The sequence below is a fragment of the Phyllostomus discolor genome, chromosome 6 (assembly GCF_004126475.2).
Source record: "Phyllostomus discolor isolate MPI-MPIP mPhyDis1 chromosome 6, mPhyDis1.pri.v3, whole genome shotgun sequence".
NCBI lineage: Eukaryota > Metazoa > Chordata > Mammalia > Chiroptera > Phyllostomidae > Phyllostomus > Phyllostomus discolor.
This window is the reverse complement of record NC_040908.2, coordinates 92157402-92177116: the sequence shown is the minus strand read 5'-3', so window position 1 is coordinate 92177116 and position 19715 is coordinate 92157402. Positions and strand designations below refer to the sequence as shown.

Below are 19715 nucleotides of genomic sequence, written 5' to 3'. Positions count from 1 at the left end.
AACCCTCTTATAATGTCATTTTATTATAGAGGAAGGCATTATAAATTAGAGATGTTAAGTGACTTGCCCACAGTCCCACAGTTGAGATTAGAACTGAGGTCTTCTGACTCTCTCCAGTGCTCTTATGGAAAAAGAACTATTATAATATATGTATATATAAAACATATACATTATATATAAATATATATAGCTTACATTGAGACTTACTAAAATATTTCTGTCATTCTTCCATGCTGTAATTTCAGCAACATTGACAGTTTCCAGGCACATTGAAAATAGCCATATAGAGCTCAAGAATCTGTAGTGTTTCATTTATATTAAAAAAGAAATAAACCCTTGTTAAGCTGAGAAAATTACACATGGGGAGATTTCAGGTCAGTGCAAAGAAAGATTTTACAATTAAAAATGGTCCCCAAAATGGGAAAAGTTGGCTATGATCCCCAACCATGAGTTATTCAGGTAGAAGGAAAGGGGTTTTGAACATCTCTGAGATGGCACACTGTGCCAATGACATCTAAATTCCCTTCCCTCTTTGAGAGTCTGACATTCTGAGTCATGCCCTGAACTATCTTTAGCAAAACAACCAAAGAATTTTCTTATACCTCTTTGAAGTTGCAGACAATAAGACTGAGGAAAAAATCACTCCCAGAACTGCAGTAGAAGCTGGGCCGGTTTTGGAATTAAATAAACCACTTCTTCGGTGAATAGCTGCTTTTGTCAGTCTGTCTACATTGTGAAGTGAAGAGGTATTTAAGGAAAACACTTCCCTGTAGAAACCACAGGTCTTGCATGCCCGTATATAGACATTTAAAAGTGTATACCAACATCAAGCTTTTGGCAAGGTAGAAATCTGACAAAATTCATTGGGTTGTATAAAAATGGGAATAAAACAGCACAAGTAAAGCACATGCACATAGAAGGACTTGCTTTGATTTTTAGAATAAAACATATTTTCATATTTAGATGATAAAAAAGTAGTTCATGTAAAGTGATATTCTGTGGTGTTTCAATATGTCATGCTTGAGAGGGCGACTTTTAGGAGCACCATAGTAGCACCAACAACTTCAGTGCCGTTTTTTTTTTCATTTTTCCCTCATCACAAATAACAATCATTTTATGCCCTGAAGCATGAAGACTGCACAACACTGTAATTTTGCCCAGTCTAGGCAGTGTACACAGTTATTCATAGATTCTCAGATCATTTCAGAAGATAAAGATATATCCTTCAAATTCTGTCATGTAAGTGGTTTCCATGAACAAAGTAGGTGTTTCATGAAACACAATTCACTTTCTTCCTTTTAGAGCACAGCTTTACAATTTCTGAATGTATTTGTTTCAGAAAAAAAAGGAAATGCTCTATTTCTGAATATATTCTTTGGACTTTATAGAGTTTACTAGATAAAAGTCCAGTTTACCCAAAAAAGCCACTTTTAGAATGTTAATTAAAGATAATGAATGAAGTCAAAGTTCCCACCCAAGGAAGAACAAGAAGGAAATGTGTATGTTCACAGTTGGAGGAGTTTTATTATGTAACTTCAAGCTGATTAAAGTCTATAGGGTGAATGTAACACTAACAAATGGTAACTATAATAGAAGTATAACATAGAACCTGACGTAGAGTGTTTTATTCCTGCACCTGTTCATAATGGCCATTAATGATTACTACATCCTTCATTTTGACATCACTGGAACATATTGTGACAACCCAAGGTTCCAAAGTACATCCATTTTCTCACCTGATGTCATTTTACTTGATAAAGAATTTTAATAAGTTACCCAAAGTTAAATAACAATAGCACATGATCTTGTATGGGTTCAGGCTCATTCTTGGTCTCCACTTTCCTTCATGTCTCACAGAATTCAATCAATTGTCTGGTATTTTATTATGGGAACCAGTCACTCTCTCTGAAATTATGCCAAAGGGTAATTAGGAACTGACTCTAAGCTCAATTAATTAGACAGTAGTTTCAAAAGAGAGAAAGTAATTCAAATGAGAAAAGAATGTATCAGAGTTCACATGAAGGAAAAAGAAATAAAATTTAACAACTACTACATAGCAAAAATGTGTATATGAATATATCCCCCCCCCCACAACTTGGCATCGGTGCTACTGCCTTCAGCTGGACAGATGCTGCAGCTGAAACCCAGGTCAGAGTACTGCTAAGTGATAGAGCTGGAACAGAGGCCCATCACTGTTCAATTTCCAAATCCATGCTCCATTCACTATGCTGCCTTGTTTCTCTCCAAAGATGTTACGAGTCTTTTCTTTTTAATTTATAAAAATAAATAAATAAAAACCCCACCTTTATCTTACCTATAATTTCCTGTTTAAAAAAATAAGACAAGCCCATAGTTTCTGATAATACCCACCTCTCAGATTTATTCCTAACCCTTCCATCTAATCACCCTTTGAATTTTTTTCGTTTTTATAATGATTCTTGTTCATACCAATTTAGTGCTGCTCCTCCAAACATGTCACTGCTTGTAGCACTACCATATTACCCCAGAGACACAGGGAACAGCAGGGAGAAGAGCTGAAACACCATGGCACACTGCCCCCCCAAGGAACTGTAGGTGTTCCCCACCATACCCCCCATGATTGATTCCCACTGATAAATATTGCCCAAACAATGCCCTTCCTTTAATTCCCCTACTACTCAGTTCATTCCCCTTTGGCCTAATCCTTAACATGGATTGTAAATTCAAGTCAATGAATGCCCCAGTATACCAGGCAGTTGGTAGTGTCTTGTGAGACCTGAGGAAGGGGTTGGCCAGAACTGAACTTGACTTTAATACAAGACCATGTTCTATTATTGTTTAACTTTGGGTATTTCTCCCCTAGGAGGAGGACAGAGGAGAACTAACCAGCTCCAGGACCAAGGTAAGAGGGGAGTTTTCTTTCAAAAGAATGGGTTCCATCCATTTGAAGGAAACCCCTCCCCCACCCGTTTTTTAATTCCTTTTTCATTATACCTTTATACTTTTTAACCCACCAGCATTAGCAAAACAGCTTGCTATCTGTGTCTATAGTTAATTGAACATCCACTTACAAATGTTATAGCAGGAGAAAAATATAAAACCTTTGGACAAGTCATTATCAGTTTTATGCTAATACGTTTATATTTTCCATCACCATCAAATATCAGTGCCAGTCTTCCATTAAAGATTAGATTCTTGTATAGGCCTTAGGAAATGGTCATAAACTATTAATTTCTCTGTGTATAGAATATGGATAGTAACTAGCAATCAAATCATAACAGTAATGGGATTGCAAAATGTTAAAACTAAAATCCAATGTTTCTTTGGAAAATATATCATTATAAAGAAAATTTTTATTAGAAGAATCAGCTGATTTCATTTAAATGATATAATTTTAAAATATAAACAATCAGGCTGGACTTCTGGTGTGAAGCTGTATAGACTTAGATTTTTAAGGTACTGTATGAAAACTGTGGTTAGAAAAAAAAAGAAAAAGGAAGTACTGTTGTCTTGAGCAGTATTTCTTCATGCTTATACATCCTCTTTCCAGGCCTCTTCTGTTGCTTTTAATGGTTTACATTGTTACCTTTCATGTTTTATGTTGTTGTCCATGGAAATCATCAGTACTGCCTGCCTTCAGTACTCTTGCCCTTCCACAGGAAAGAAAGCCAAGGTCAGAAACAATTTAGGTCATTTAAAAAGTATCCAGAATTTGAAATATCAGAAGAAAGGCAGGCCCTATGGATTATGGAGGGACCAGCTTCCAGATCCCATACAGCTATAGTTCTTTGCTCTCAGTGCCCTCCAAAGAGGCTAGATCTTCTGTGACTGCAATAGATTTTTAGGAAAGCTTTGGATCAGGTAACTAAGACAATCAGGGTTTCCTCAAGAAGAAGGAAATTTTAGGAAGAAGAAATGTGCATAAAATAATGAGAATTCAGGCAATTTGTTCCCAATAAACAGTAATCATCTTTCAGAAACACTGTTCTGTGGTTTTATTACAAACATCCTTAAATTTTGGCATCACCTTAAAGTTGGATTGTTGATTTTTTAATGAAAGAAAACCATTTCAGAAGGGTATATTTTTGTTAAAGAACACTGTCTTCTGAACAGGAATCATAGTAGTTATATGAATAGGAACATCAATGAGAGGACACGTGAAATAGTACGGTGGTTTTCACACCAACACACACTACTGATGTAGACAAATGATATGCAATAATCTCCAAACCCAGAAACCTAAGCACTGAATAACACATTTCATTGTCAGATGTCAAATAGAACCTAATTTTGACTTACTCACTGACCCCTTTAGTGAAAAGTATAGGATATATCTGAGGTGCATTGTTCATCCCTGATTTATTCACTTCTGAATCTTAAGATATCTGATGTATGGATTGTCTAAGCAATCATGCAAGAAGTGTCACAACATTTTTAGCAGACTATGTATTAGAATTTGATATCCATGCCAACATTAGTTATGTCAGGCAGATTTGTTGTGTACTTTAAATTCTTATGAAATATTTCATGGTAATCTCATTCAGGGAAAGAATTGATGGTGGTTGCATAGTGTCTTAGTTCTTTTGGGTAACCTGAAATTGAAATGAACACCATTTTCTGTTTTGTTGTGTTTCTCAGTAAAGTAAAAAATTTAATCTTATATTAATTGTATTCAATTTGTTAGGTATATTAAAATAGTTAATGATGGTGGTCAAATTGGTTACTTAAGAAGTACCCAAATTCTGAGGAGAAACAAATAACTGAAAGACTATATAATATGTCCCAGCATTAACACTAACAGCAGCAAATATAGGTGAGGCTATTTTAAGAATTTAAATATTTGGTCACTTTTTCTTATTTAAATTGTTTAATAAAAAATCAATGGAGGTTAGAATATATTTCCATTTTGAAATATGGTTATAAGCCCTGTTACTCTTAAAGCAGCTTTGTGTTTCACTTAGAGTGGCAAAAACTTAAAACCTTTAAAGGTACATGGACTTAGAATTCTTAGGCTTCAGCTATTTTCAGAGAGTAACAGAAAAGTGATCTGCTCTCTTGTTATGAGCTCTCTTTGAATGGCAGGTTCAGACAGCTTCATTTCAAGACCCTTTAGCTAGCAATCCCTAGATCCTTAATACCTATTTTTATCACTCAGTTTTCCTTTTTATTTGTGCCATTTTCCCACCCATGCAAAATCCACACCAGAAGTTAGGATAGATAAAACAAGATCGATTAAATCTGAAAACTTAAATAAGAAAGAAAAATTGAAAGTTTAATTTTTTCTCTCAAGAACTTGATGGGAAATTTAAAGTATTTGCATATGAAGGTTAACTAGACATTTTTAGCAAATTAAATGCATATTTAAATACAAAGTAAAATAAATCTTAATCAAGTGGGCAAAACCAACTTGAAACCAAATATAGTTGGCATTTAATGTGTGTAGATGATAAATGTAATTTTTAATTTCTAAAAATGTGCTGAATGATACTGTTCTAAGTAGTAAATTTCATAACAAAAGTATTTTCTAAATGTAATATATTTTATTTACTGCACATAAGTAGATTAGAACTGACTTGTAAGTATACCATTATGTGGGAATTTTCATCTTACAGTTTGGTTAGAAGTATCAGATTTTCTTTGACACGAATAACAAATTTGTATTTGATTTTTTCATTTAGTATTCTTTTCTTGTCCACCAGTGCAAACTGAACTGATGGTCCTTTTGTTTTAACTACCTATGATCTCACTGAAATACCTCTTTAGATAATTTTTATACAATGGACCAAATTTTCTGCCATTATTCATAATGATGTATCAGTAATCTTATGTCCTTTTTGCCAATGTTTAATAGACAGTTTTGAAGCCTTTTGTTTTTTATTTTGTTTTGTTTTAAAATGTTCTTTACACAATATCTTCTCAAAATTCATTAGGTTCAATGGTCAAATGATTTCCTTTCATTGCCCAACACACCATTCTTCCATTTTAATAAGTTACTAGAAAAGTAGCACATTAAGTTAACTCACAGAGACATCAATTCTACATGTAGTCATTGCGTGCCAACTATATTTCTTGTCCTGCATTAAGATTGAGAATGGTATTAAGTACCATAAGACAAAGTTATTGCCCTCAATGAAAGAGAAAAAAATGTACAGAGACAGCATTGTAAAAAATATGACTCAGAGCAAATGTGAGTGCTCCAGATAATAGATCACTTAAAGAAACAGGAAATAAAAAAGAATCTAGAGTATCTGGGAAACACTCCATAAAAAAGGTTTAGGAGGACTAGTTAATAAATATCACTTGAATGATAAGTCAATGAGTGATTACTGGAAAATGATAAGAATTTCAGAAAAGCTAAGGAAGAAATAAAGGGATTCCTGATGAAGTTTCTATCATTTAAGATTAGAGGCATTTCTGTATAACATATCTCTGGGACAACAAGGTAACTAGGAGCCTGGTGGGAGGGAGAGAAGGGCTGTTTGGGGAATTAGGTTACGAGCCTGACTCTATGCAGGCCTGGGTTCCAGTCCCACTTTTGTCATTATTAGACATGTGGATTCAATGAAGATTCAATGAGAATATGAGGAACCTGACAGAGTGTCTGGTTCAACAAACTATAATGAAATTACACTTTAAAAGGTATGTGTAAGCTGAACTGTTGGGAAGTCTTGAATGTCAGAAAAAATAGAATAGAATAGTATCTTGGAGGCAATCATAGATCACTAAAGGTTTTTGGCAAAGCACTAAAAAACAAGCAGAGGCAAAGTTATTCTGATGCTGGGCAGCTGAGAATGAATTGAGAAAATCAGTGGATCTTGACTCAGAAGATAAAGCTGTTGACTAAGGTAACACCTGCCAGATAGTAATGAAAATATAAATTTGAGAGACACTTTTCAGAAACACTGTTTTTGATGGGTAATTGGCTATAGGAAAGGAAGAATAATGAAAATTCAAAGATGAGAATGAGTTTCTGTGATTGGCTTTGTTATTTTATTATTTGTTTTTACATTTCTATTTCTTCTGTGAAAATTTTACTAATCTAACATACTGAAGTTTCCTTATAATGCTATTCTTGGGAATCCATAGTTATATATCCTAAAAGATTAGAACTTAAATTATCAAGAACCTTGTATATATCAAAATACATCTATTATGTTTTAACCTTGGAAGAAAACGAATATTATATCCTAATCAAGTCATCTTATAGGTTATATGTATTGTTTTTTAAAGAAAGTTATCTACTGTACTTCATTCTTGAATATTTAAAAAGAATTAGATCAGTTGACAAGATTACCTGCCTTCGAAGTTTCGTCTCAGCTTAAAGGGTATTTAGCCAGAGAGAACAGGAATTGCCATTTTACTAGTAAGGGGAATATATGAGCCCAAGCTTAATCAAGCATAACCCCTACCAAGCCTGACAAACTTCTCAGGAAAAATCAAAGTTCCCTTAGAAAGCCGTGGAGGGATGAGTAATAGCTTATTTAACTAGATAGAAAACGGTACTAACAAAAAGCAAATGAACCCTAGGGGGAAAGAGCACTGGACCGGAAGGCATAAGACCTGATCCCAGCTGGGCTTTGGTGAGCAAGTCACCTAACTTTCATTAGACCCCAGTGACCACATCTGTAAAATAAGAAAGCAGAAGTCCACCTCTAAGCCACATTTTGACTAAAAAAAATCTAGGATTCTAGTTCTTTAAGGCAATTGATGGGAGTTTCTAAGAATCAACAAAGAATGGAAAGTGGAAACATGATCCATGGCCCATGGAATGGTGTAGAATTCTGGAAATCTTACAGTGAGAATAAGGAGCATGGACTAGGAGATGGAAGAACCTAGTGAGGGAGAGGGGCAGTCCACACAGCAAACTGCGGTTCAGGCCCAGGCGAGGCACCTGGTGAAAAGCCCAGCACCGCTGACCAACTCACATTCACTGACTATAACAGACACCAGTTCTTGTATTTTTGGACTTTTATTTTAGAATAATAATAATCACAATTTGTAAAGTGAGTGATATTCAGAGATAATCTGAAGCACTTCACAATCCAGGTAGCGGTGGTCTCATCTTGAACAAAGCCCTCTTTTATATGATTTGTTCACACATGATGATGATAACAACAGAGCGGTTAGGGGCAGAGACTTTACCCCACAGCACCTCAAACAGGACCCTGAGGTGACCACAAATAAAATAAAATTTATACTATTTAATATGAACAACTGCTGTGTTCTCAATATTATGTAATGGTAACCAGAAGAATTTTTGACAGTTTTATTTTTGTTATGGACTTAATGTACAGTCCTTTAAGAAGTCCCACACATCATATGCTTGCAGAATAATGACAAATCGAGGCTAGTACCTGGAAAGTTCCTTTCCACCAAAGTATAGTCTAATGATCTCTTCTTTATTATGATTCTGGGGCTATCATGGTCATAGAAATATTTTTCTTTCTCTTACCTTTAATAGCTATACTTGAAAGTAATCATTAATTGATTTTAAAATAACTGTTATTAGAATCTAGAGCAGATACTTATCTGTGTTCATAAGTGCCCTTCCAAAGTCCATGAATCCCTTGAAACTATATGCCAGTCTGTGGTTTCATAAGTTTGTACCTTTCTTGAAAAAGTACCCATGGCTTTCATCTACTTCTAAAAGAGGTCCATGGCCCAAAGGAGGGATAAAAAACTCTACTCTGTGACCAAAAATTGACAAAAAAAAAAAAACATAAAACTAAACTGCATGAAATATTTGTTAAATAAAAATCAGGCTCCATGCTAAAAGTATAAAATTTTTTATTTGTTACTATCTCTAGCTGGTGCTCAAATTAAATTACTGGCAGGTATCCTCACAAAAATCACAATGTTCCATCAAAGAATCACATTCCTCAGACCTGGTTCTCAAATAGGAATTAGTCAGGCAAATTCCAAATAACACACAACTTAGAAACAATGCCTGGAACCCAGCAGAATATCTACTTAATTTGTTCAGTTGTCTTTGATTCAACTGGAGTGTGAAACACAAAGATCTCTCTATGCACTAACTTAATTGCTTATATCTCTTATCAAAGTGGATTTCAAATGATCATTCTATAAATCATGTTAGATCTGAATTATCTTTCAACAGACAAAAAATTTCCTCCTAATTTTGACACTAAATTATTGATCAGTAGTGACATGTAGGTAAGTCTTGTAATAGCATAAGCAAACTGGAGTGGAAATTTAGTTTCTTTTCTAAAAAAAAGTTTGCATAGTAATTTAGCTTAAATTCTTCTTTTGGAAATGAGTGCACAAATCCAATGAAGCAAGAAGAGTCTGGTGCTTGTTTACTGGAAGGAATAATTTGGGAAGAAAAATAATAAGGGAGCTACAAGTTAAGTGGAAAACTTGTGAAGCATTGATAATGCTGAGAATTGGTTACTCTCCAGGCTTAAATAGCTGACAGAAGGTAGAAGTGTGAACCCAAACACCTTTCCTTAAGATCAGATGTATTTTGTCTTTAACTCTTTATCATTTCACAGCCTATTGATTTTTATTTATTTTTTATATTTTCTTGATTGACAAAAGTTCTTTTTCTCAGTGTTATTAATTCATTTTACTCAAAGTTCTCGGGCTTCTTGTAAATTCTCAGCTTTTCTGTTAATTTCCTCCATCCACCTTTTTTGGGGGGACATCATTAACCACAAAGGTCAAATCTCATGTGATTTTTCACCTTCCTGCTTGTGTTTACAACACTTGTGACAGCACTAACAACACAACCTCATTTAAATAACAGAATGAATAGTATACATAGGGTTATTTTTTATTTTTTATGGAATTACTACTTTCTTATTAGAGTAGTCCTGAAAAAATATTCTTCGTATATTTCCCTGCCACATAACAAAGTTTAAAACATATGAGTTTTCCAACCTGGAATTTTACTTAAAAAAAAAAAAAAAGATACAGTGAACATGTGGAAAGTCTTCAAAAACAGAATTTTAAAAAATTGTTTCAAAGAATTGAAATACACTTTTTCTCCTGGGATGTCTAACATAGTTTCCAGGCAAGGAATCTCTTTTTCAAAAACTGGAGATATGTACATTATTTGTAATGGCCCACTTAACAGGACTCAAGTCTATTCACCATCACAATCATTTAATTCAGCTTTAGGGAAAAAAAACTTAACTTCTCATGTGACTATGTGTGAAAACATCAAGTCTTCTCTCTAAGCCACTGAGAGTTCCATTAACCTCCTGCAGATTCTATCTGATAGGGTAGGTCCCCTAATATTTCTCTGCCCGACCTGTTCCCCTCAAAAAGGTAGAATTTTTGTAGAAGCCAAATTCATCATAGTTCCTCCAGCCTGTGGCTAGAGACACAAAACCAAGTGGACCAAAACAAACTACATAATCAGGAACGACGAATGTTTTTCTGAGATTCTTAAGAGTAATTCCTAAAGTCTACTTCTTCCTCAAGTTTTTTAATTGAAAATAAAATATGTATTTTGGTTTGCATAAAAACAATTCTTTTAGACATTATATTATAAAATAACTGAGAGGGCTTTTTTTACTGATTATTAACGTATTACTTCTCATTGTAGAAAATTGTGGGTAGGTGGAGAAATTTAAAGAACCAAATGCAATCTAAATTAATTATAATCCTTCCATACCTATATTTTTCCATTAAAATTATATAATATTTTATTCTCAAATTAAAATCACAATGATTATACAAATTTGTTTCCTTTTTCACATAACATTATACTATAAGCATTTTCTCTTATTATTAAAAACTTTTGATAGTTGTAAAACATTCACTCATAAGGATCATTACTGCTAATAAATACTATCACCTAGGGTACTCCATAAAAATGTAGAAATGCTGCTCCAAATTCAGACGAATTTGATATAGTAAGGTTAGTCTCGAGCATCTGTTTTATAGTAAGTGGTTCTGATACTCAAATTAACCTTGAGAACCACTGCTGTGTACCAAAAGCTAATTACTTCTCCCCTTTTGTCAGGTATGTCAATTGCTCCCAATGTTTTGCCATATAAGCATACTATGAGATTTATTATGCTCTTTTGTCAACATCATTGATTAATTTCTTAAGACTGATTCCTCAAAGGTGAACTATTGTCAGTGATTACCAAGGGTAAGAATTGTTTTTAAGCTTTTATTGTATAAAGCCATTATTACTTCTTTCCATTTTTAATTCTATCATCAATTTATGAAGAAACCAGTGTTCTCACTATATTAACAATGGTTGGACTTTTTCTGGACAGACCTCATATATCAGTTCTTTACAATAGTATTCACAAATCCAGGCAATCATAAAAAAATACTTTACCAAACTTAAACTTTTAATTTTTTTTTACTTAGGTAGACATTTCATCAGATGTAAGCTTTAAAACCTCACCAACAGAAAAATTACACTATAATAAATATGGTCTAGAATAATGAGGATGGCATAAAGTAAGCATAAAAGCATGTTCACATCTATAGATTTTAATGATAAATTATATGGAAAGCTAGAGAGGGTAAGAGGTAAATATATAGTATGAGTTAACTATGCCTATAATATCTTTATTTGCACTAATTAGTTTACCTAAAACTAATAAATTGAAAAGTTTAGTTCTGTTAGGTCCTCTCCCCAAACTTTTATTTTATAAAGTATTTCAATAAGATTATCGGTTACAAAGATGGGTTTCAGATGCTAGGGTAATAAGGCATGGATTTTAATAATCCCAAATTCAATCAAAGAAAATGTTAGGAATAAAAATCCCTGAAAATTTTCCAGAAATCCTGGAATTTGCCCAGGTGAGGGTTTTCTTTCTATCCCTGAATCGAGTTCTCCATCATCTGACTATTATGGGAAAAACTATAAATAAGTTTGTTTGTTTTTTTAAACCTAGAATTCTCCTATAGTATAAGACAAAGACAAATAAGTAAGAGACCTGGGTCTTTTTTCAATCTGTAAAAGGTCATTGTCAGTGTATGTGGGCTCTTAAATGTGGTTTAACATCTGGCAATTATATGGCCACTTGTTCTTCCTCTCTTCAAATATTAGTTGAAAACAACCCATTTCAACTGAGTTTATTCTGGAAAGGCTGCATTTAGTAGAATAAAAGGAATCATTAATGTAAGAAAGAACCCCCAGTATTTTCTTCTCTTTATCTCCTTGGCATAACACTATTACAGCTTCTCCGATTCTTAATAAGGGCAAGAATTTCCCTTATTATCAATATGCATTTCTGAAAACTATGTCTGAAATGCATGAAAGGGATTTTAAAGGGATAAGAAAATGTACTGAAGCAAGGACCTGCCTTCTATGCCCCTAATTTGCCTGACTCCTTATAACTGCCTTAGGCTTGCTTACAATTACCCCTTCAGAGAACCTTTGTCCTTTTGCCTGGATAAATCAAGGATAAAAAATTCTTTTTAATCTATTTTAGCAAAATGAGTGAAGTAACTTTATATATTTTAAAGGCATTTGATGATTCTTATTAATAACACATAAAAGCATGCATTCCATAAAGCAGAATACATGTGCTAATGGTCCTACATACGTGGTTTATGCTGCAGCTTAAATAGCAATTTAAAGAGGCTGTTAGACACAAACTGATTATATTACGAAATTATATCTTCAGACAATTGTAGAAAACAGGCATCTTTAACAGGCAAGGAAATCTTGAAATCCTGAAGACTATCTCTAGATATTAATTATAAAATGCTTTTTATAGACCATTAAAGAAAAACTAGTTTTATATTTGATAGTATAAAGTGGACTTTCTTGAAGGACCACATTTTCTGAAAGGAAAATGTGAATTAATTGTGAACTGGGTAGTGAATTATCTACTAGTCAAGTGTATTATATCAACCAACTACAGACATACATGCACACATACGTGGAGAGCAGTGTGAAACTAAACTGTTTTTACATGGCCTATTAGATGATATTAGAAATACAATGTCTTAGAATAATTTTGTAGAAAGCTAATTCCAAAAAATTTTCTCAATGTAAAGCCTTTTTTCTTTATCCATTCCTTTATTTTGCTTTTTTGTTTTCTATTGTACTGTGAAACTGTCTTTGGATATGGCTAATACCCCTGTTAAATAACCCTCTCATGAAATTATTTTAGTTTTATCAAAGGAATGGTCTAAACCAGCACATAAAATAATTGGGATGTCACTTTATTTTTTAACCTAATATGAATATTAATTCTAGAAAAGTGGATTATAAAAATAATTTTATCCAAAATAAAAAAATTTTAGCAGTTAAGTTTAAATCATTGAAAGACAAATTTAGTTTCTTGTGAACACAAAAGAAATTAAAACTTCTTTCACCCAGAAGCATTTTTTTAAAAAGTAGATGTTTCCATCATCATCAAATATTCTGCCAGCAGTTCAGTCTGGTCCTTTTGGTGAGTAAACTGACACCCCAATATAGTTTGCCTTAGGAAGTATATTAATTATTTTATGCCACTAATGTGGCAATTATTTGAGAGTGTGGGGATAGCTAATTATTTAATTAACATTTAGTAAATGGCAGTCTAACTCTGAAAAAGAGTTAATACTCTCAAAGTGTGTGGTTTACTAAAGGGAAATGTTGCCTCTCCAAGTGGATCAGACCATCACAACATAAGCAGATGAAAAATGAACATTGATTACTTGAAATATTACAAACAAATTTTAAGAGAATAAACACAGTAATAGGCTGATTATTAGTGAAAGAAGCAACACTTATTAGTCTACTGAATGATCAAGTTCAGGTGTTACTCAATAATACAGGGTTGCTTTGTTTTATTTTTTAAATTCATTTGGCATTAAGTAATCACCAAACTCAGTATTTATCAAATAACATAGTAGAAACTGTACCCAAATTTTCTCAGTATCTCAGTCATTCTCTAAATTTAACAGAATTACATTAAATGCTGGGAAAAAACTCTTGAAAGAGATAGTTTATTTTAAAACTGTAACTTGAAGTAAGAAAGGAACCAAATGCATAGGAGGCAAAAGCCCATGAAAATGTTTTATAAATCCCTTTAGAGAATAATTAGAATATGTTACCTCTATCCCCCTGTAGAAATTAGTTAACATGGAGAAAATCGAATGTAGAGAATTTCTTTTACAAAGTTCACATCACATGCACCATGACGTCCTAGAATTCAATTACTTAATTTAAGCAGTCAAATTGGCTATATGATTTCAGTTATCTAAATATCATCTAATGACTTTAAGAATCAACACAAAATTCAAATAAAAAACTTTTCCCTGAAAGCTGCCACTACCTTTCTCCTAACTGTCCTGTGACTTCCAGCCAGGACAAGGAACCAATCACGGAAATCCTAGAACCTGAGACCAACTAAATCAAGCAAACCAACTAAGCTCACAAAAGTAATAAAGGGAACAATAATTAAGCCAGACTCTGTTGTCAGAAAACCATATGCCATCATGCTTTTCCTTCCGGGAACAAATTTTCATTTCAGTCCCTTTTAGGTCATTGACATTCTCGGCAAAGAAATTCAAGGCCCAATTCTTTCTCAATTACTAGTAAATTCAAGTTATTACTGTTTTCAAAAAAATCCATCTAATTGGTTGGTGATGTCAGTTATTTGACAACAGATGAACTGTGAAAGTAAACAGCACTAAATACCACATGTCTAATACACTTTGAAATCAGTCACAGTTGCCTTGGTTTGGACTCTGGTGGAAAGGGCTGCAGGATGGCAAAATGAGAGGTTTATTTAGCGTCTGGGAGAAGCTTTTTAAGAGAGCTTAAGTCCTCATTCCTTCTAACATCTTAACAGCTGTGCAGTTTCTTACAAAATATGTTTTATCGTTTCAAGAAATGCTGTTAACCTCGCAGTTTTAAAACTGAATGAACAAGGCCTCTTGGACAAATTGAAAAACAAATGGTGGTACGACAAAGGAGAATGTGGCAGCGGGGGAGGTGACTCCAAGGTTAGCCTCAATGTCACCAAAAGCGGGTAAACAGTATGTAAAGTAATAGGTGCATCTGCTGGGAGACTTACAGTTTGTACCTACAAATACCATCAGAATTGCTAGTCAAGTCCCTTCACAACATAAGTATGCAATTACTGTCAAAGCAAAAATATTTGCAACCATTATCAGTTTGGAGACACAATAACAAACTTAATTAAAATAAGTCACTGGAAATCTATAACTCTGAAGAAGTCGTGGATCAAATATTGTAGTTCTATAAACTTTGGTCTTCAAAAATCAGGAAAAGATACAGTTTTTGAAAGAGTAATTTGGCAAAGAGAAGAGAGCAGAGACGGTACGTCTTTCTTGTTCACCAGAAGTTCAATGAAATGTTTTTAAGTGATAGCAATAACTTTACTCCACTTAGATCGTGTACATAGCAGAAAATTATTTCTCCATCTAAACCCCACAAGCTTCCATTAAATAATAAGTTAAAGGAAAGCAAAGATAGTTATGTGAACTAGAAATTTTTTGTCTCCTGTAAATATATCAAACCACAATATGATCAGACTATAAAAACAAGAGCAACTCAGCTTGTTTTTACTGCCTTAGTGTAGTATTTCCAGCTTCATAAACTTGTGGGGTTTTTTTCATTTCTAAACAGTGTCAAAAGGAAAAAAAGAGGCATACAATGAACAGAACGTACTACCTAGTGTCCGAGGGCTCTTCTCCACTACAAATAGCCTTAAAATAGTCCAGAGATGGGAATACACTGACTGAATTTTCTTTTCTTATATACCTCCAATTGGTGTATATAAGAATATTGAAAATATAGAAGTATACAGTCTTGTCTTCCTTTTAAAATCTAGAGAACAGCCCAAAACAAAAAGTCCTGCTTCTCTTCATGTTCTTAAATGGACTACAAATTCTCTCACTTGGCAACCCAACCCACAAAAAAGTATGCTGTTTTCAGGGAGTACCTGTCAGATAGGCGGCTGCTAACTTTACCCTCTTTCACTGCTTCCCCCACTCCCCCTCAGTCCCAATCTGAAGAGCCTTTAAATTCAGTTTACTTGTATATATATTCCTATCTAACAACGAGACTTACTGCAGGAGGAGGAAGGATAAATTTTACCAAATGAATATTCTGGCCACAGAGGGAGGCATGAAAGCAAAAGAAACAAAAGAACTGTGTGGACCCAATGCTGATCATCCATCTCCTTATTCTGAGAGAGAACACTGGAGAAAAAGAGAACAGAAAGGCTAGAGGGAGTTCTTAGGGCTTCCTTTGGAATGGTTCCCCTTCAAGACACCTCCATTTGAGGTACCAAACGTATTTTTTCTTAAGAGATATTAATTCTTTCATATTTTGGATCCCTAATTTTCCAAAAATGTTTTGATGGTTTCCATAATAATATAAATAAATGTGTGGACATATATATGTATGCATAGAGAGAAAATTATTCCAATTTACACTAATAATCTATTTCTTCATGCAAATTAGAAATATATAAAAATGTGCTCTAATAGCACCAGAAAAAAAACAAAAACAAAGATATCGTATTTCATCAGAATAACTTTACTTGCTAATTTTATTTCTTTGTATCAAAAATAGAACAGTATAACGCTGCTTACCAGATAAAATTTTCCCCCAAAAAATGAATAATGAAGTCCTATTTCAGTATATATTAAAGACTCTTTCCAGAGGAAAAAATAAGCAAGCAGCAGCAGAAATGTATACACATAGTAGAAAAATATATGCAACGAAATTCATTTTAATTTATTTAAATAAGGTGGGACAACTCAGTTAGATTTTAATCTGTTTGCATGTAACACATTGTTTGGTACCTAATGGACATGAAGTAAATATTTGCTGACCAAAGAAATAAATATGAATTTAACTTTATAATTTTCAAAAATCGAATTGCTTGTTCTCATACGTATTTGGTACACTACCTTCATCAAACATGAACTACAAAATGACATTCTAAAATGCTATTTCAAATTTTAACAAATAATTTTCTAAAATGTTATGAAAATTTAACCTAAAGTGCTCCCCCAAATGAAATTGCCTTATTTTCTATTTTCCCTCAGGAATTTTGTTTTCATACTAAAAAACATTCCTAGTAGCTTGTATATTGACATATTATTTACCACCAAGATAATAGGTGGTTACAGTCTAAATGTTAATAATGCCAACTCTTAATTTGTAATAAAAGGTGATATTTATATGGCTGCTTAACCTAACTTAGTTCAAAGTAAATTACCAGGAGGAAATTGTTACTTTTTCAGTTTTGTTTTTCACCTTCTTCAAATAAGGTAAGGAGCAAAGTGCTGACTTAGAACATAAAGAGATTGTAAGCCTTCGCTGAGTGTAAAACCAAAGCAGAAGAGCCTCTAAATACTGTCAGGAGAAAATGCCCATTCAGAGATCTCAGCACAAGCACCCTGGAATCGGTGTTATCAGAGGTCCAAGAACAGAATCTCTGTAGCAGAAACTAAGGGGGAAACCATGGAAGGCTGTTCCACATGAGAACAGGTTTAGTTTACGAAGAAACAGTTGACTCACATCCAGAGGATTGTAACTAGGGAAGACATGTTCAGCCTTCTATTCAGCAGCAAATATGAAACCTCCGTTTTAACTGGGTCATGGTACCAGTATCTTTGAGGAAAAAGAGAATTACGCACTGTCCTTCACCTTAAGGAACTTACGATTTAGTGTAACCAACAGCTGAACTATTTAGAGTCACTGTGGCCACTTCCAGTCACAACCTGAAGCTGTAAAATAATTAGCATCACCTCTCTCCCGAGAGACACTTCCAGGGAATGAAGTTCTGAGCAAGGCAACCCTCAGCCAAGAGTCTTCGCACTGAAATTAAAAATTTTACAAAAGAAGCAGGAGGAAGTGTCCTATTTCTTAAATGAAATAAAGTGGAAAGGGATGAATTGGGGAGTACTTAGTCATTTGTTCAGAACTCATTTGAAGTTGTTAATATTATTGCAGTGTGGTATTTTTTTGATGATCACAAGAAATTCATAGTAATTCTTGTGAATAAAATAACGGAAGTTTACTAATTGACAGTGAACCTATTTAAGAATATCATTACAATGTCTAAAACTCATTTTCTCCTGTGATCAATCTGATACGGTTTAGACTGAGAACCAACCACATGCAGAACTATATGCCAGTCTTTTATGTGAATTGTTTAATCCTAGTTCCAGAAAGAAAATGTGGCAAATGCCTGTATTCACCCATGACCTGTAAAATTGTTGAGTCTTTTGTTTGTTTTAAACTTTATTCTTCTTATATGTATATCAAAGTAGTCACACTCATGGATGTGGATATTCATTTAAAAATCATTTGGTAGGTATAATTACCAAAATAACACATCCTTCAGAAATTATATTAGATCACATAATACCCAGTTTTTAATTTAGCCCTTTGAAAACTACAGCCCATTCCTGACTTTAAAATATGTTATACTCATAAACAGTCTACTTTGCTTCGCCACAGAAAGGGGGCCCAATGCAAGAATACAGAAATTACTGTGGAAAATCTGAATTCATAAACAGGGGGAAATGTGGTAAATGAAAACAACTTAGGGGAGCTAACCCTTGAAGAAGAGAAAGGGTCTCCCAGTAATTAATTCCTTTCTCAGTGCCTGACATTCCACCAGTTGACCATTAAGTTTGGTTAATAATAAGTATCTTATATTCTAAATCCAATCTAATCTTACCTCTAAAACCAGGCTACTGAAGTGAATTGCAGAAGAGACAAAAGACACAGGGGAAAAATAAAGAGAGTCAGGAAAATTATGACTTGAAGAAACAGAGATAAACTAAAGGCAGTCTTTATCTAATCCTCAATTTTTCCTTTATTCCCCTCCCCCATTTAGAAGAAACTCATAACTACTTTTATTTTCTCTCTCTTTTCAGCATTAAGTTCTCCTCCTCCCACTGCACCTATTCAAGGAAGGTAATATAGGCTAATATAATGTACTTACACAGGTTTGAAAAGGCTTTGGCAAGCTGGCCTGAGAACATAAATACTCTTCCAGTTTCAGCTACAGGAAAAAGCTTGTTCTGGATTCACAATAATTTAAATGTAGCAACTTTACAGAGCACTTACTCTCCATGGGTACCCTAGTAAAAAAAACTTTTTTACAAAGGTAAATGAAATGTGGCTTTTGTTTTCGATAAGTTCACAGTTCACCAACCAACCTGAAGCGTAGTTTTGTGATAGTCACGTCATAAAGAGGAGGGAAGGGTGAAGCATGGAGGTGGAGGTTGTAGAGATAACTGCTAAATTAACCATAGTCCTCACCCTAAATTAACTATAACCTTCCCCACCCCAAATTCAGCTTTTAGTAGAAAGTATTAAATCATGCTCATGTTAGATTTTAATCCACAAAATAATATTCCAAGTATGTGGCAAATTCATTATTTAGAAATCAGATAAACAAAAAGAAAAATATATTTTGGAAACACTATCGGAACCAACAGTATAAAATGAATAGGTCTTAACTGTTTAGTTTACCTGTTAACCAGAAAATTCAAATAACCAGAAACCCCATGACCTGAATATTCTGTTGTTAACAGTTTTAACTGCACAGCTAGTTAAACCATTCCTAGTTATGTGAATAGATGGGTTAATCTCTCTGTGCCTTGCTTCCTCGTTTGTAAAATGCAGGCGATAATAGTAACTAAACATGTAAAATGCTTTTAATAATGCCCAGTGTGTAGCAAGTGCTCTGTAAATGTTAGCTACCATTATCATCATTGTAAATAGTTTTGTAGGTAGGTTTATGGAATTCATCCCTTGG

At 33.7% G+C, this 19715-nt stretch overlaps 1 protein-coding gene across 6 annotated transcripts in view; it reads left to right on the top strand.

Annotated features, from left to right (window-relative positions):
• Positions 1 to 19715, top strand: part of GRIA4 (glutamate ionotropic receptor AMPA type subunit 4) — a 381468-nt gene that overhangs the window by 351525 nt on the left and 10228 nt on the right. For 3 of the 6 annotated variants that reach the window (XM_028516861.2, XM_028516860.2, XM_036028621.1), the window contains exon 15: positions 14796 to 14910. The exons of 2 other annotated variants lie outside the window; for them this stretch is intronic. In XM_028516861.2, the coding sequence (XP_028372662.1) occupies positions 14796 to 14910 (115 nt within the window). Of the gene's footprint in view, positions 1 to 2842; positions 2882 to 14795; positions 14911 to 19715 lie in introns of those variants that run through there. One more of the 6 variants, XM_036028623.1, reaches the window with a different exon arrangement.